The 1,249-nt window shown below is 29.2% G+C and overlaps 1 protein-coding gene across 1 annotated transcript in view; it reads left to right on the top strand.

Annotated features, from left to right (window-relative positions):
• The window catches only part of LOC116846830, a 5,743-nt gene that overhangs the window by 4,107 nt on the left and 387 nt on the right, over window positions 1–1,249 (top strand). Inside the window, exons 5-6 of the mRNA XM_032821166.1 lie at window positions 810–965; window positions 1,108–1,248. Coding sequence (XP_032677057.1) covers window positions 810–965; window positions 1,108–1,210 — 259 coding nt within the window. The 3' untranslated portion in view covers window positions 1,211–1,248. The remainder of the gene's footprint in view (window positions 1–809; window positions 966–1,107; window position 1,249) is intronic.

Below are 1,249 nucleotides of genomic sequence, written 5' to 3'. Positions count from 1 at the left end.
AAAAAAAGTTTTGCCGTACACGCTCTTATCAAACATACTGTAAGTCTTAATGTTAATTCTGCTATCAGTCAGCTATATGTGAGCAGATGCATTGATACAACAACAAGAGCTTTAAATCAACCAAATAATAAATAAACCATAATCAACCATATAATAAATAAAATTAAGTAGATGGGTTAAATACTCTTCAACTTTAACAGAAGTTAGATCGATAAGAGGTAGGTAAATATTTTTTTAATATACAAGGTATCTAACGCAAAACACGGCAACACTATTTACAGATGAAATATGTAAAACAAAAAGTACTCTATCATTTCTCGAAGAAATACATAATATTCTGAGGTATTAATAGAAGAAGATTAGCGAATCAATACATGTAATATGATAGAAAGAACTGTATAACTGGACTTTCATTCAAGATATCTGAATCTTTTGACAATATTTTGGTATCAGTGATAGTGCAAAACTAAACAGTGCAAATGTATATTATAAGACTGTCCAGTAGTATGTATTGTTCGCCGTTTTCAAAAAGTTGTCAATATGTTGAGACACTTTGAAGGAAACTTAAACTGAAGAGCCGCCTTACCAGATTGTGCACATTGATTCGCAAATGTTTTTCTATTAATCTTCGGATTTTACGTCGTGGTTGTTTGCAAAATGATTTTGTTTGGTGTGCTTTATCTACATATGAATCTATTGTGTTTTGCGTCAGATATTCTGTATATATGAAATTTTCTCTGTGGAAGAGTTTGATGAGCTATATTAATCGATATCTTTTTCAATAAAATTTATTAAATTATTTTATACAGATTTTGGGAAAAATATGATTTTCCTGGAATTATAGGACGCATAGATTGTACTCACGTGGCAATAGTGACAATAGTTGCACCTCCCAAGCATCATCCACAATTTCCGGAACATATTTATGTGAATAGAAAAGGTTATCACTCAATTAATGTACAACTAATAAGTTATTAATGTATAAATATCATTCTCAAGACATTCTTTTGGAATTTGTTATGCTTGAAGAATTAATGTGCACAGAAATGTTATTTAAGTTATCGTCAGATATCTTATATATTTAGTTATAATTTCATGTATTTTTTAGATATGTGACAGTGATTTAAAAATAATCCACCTAAATGTAAATATCCGGGAAGTACACACGATAGTTATATCTGGAATAATTGTAACTTTTTACCAATTTTGAAGGAAATATACAATCGAGAACATACTTTTTATCTTTTGG

The sequence above is a fragment of the Odontomachus brunneus genome, unplaced genomic scaffold (genome assembly GCF_010583005.1).
Source record: "Odontomachus brunneus isolate Ranch 3 - 2012 unplaced genomic scaffold, Obru_v1 Obru_scaffold_070, whole genome shotgun sequence".
Classification (NCBI taxonomy): domain Eukaryota; kingdom Metazoa; phylum Arthropoda; class Insecta; order Hymenoptera; family Formicidae; genus Odontomachus; species Odontomachus brunneus.
This window is presented reverse-complemented; position numbering and strand designations above follow the sequence as displayed.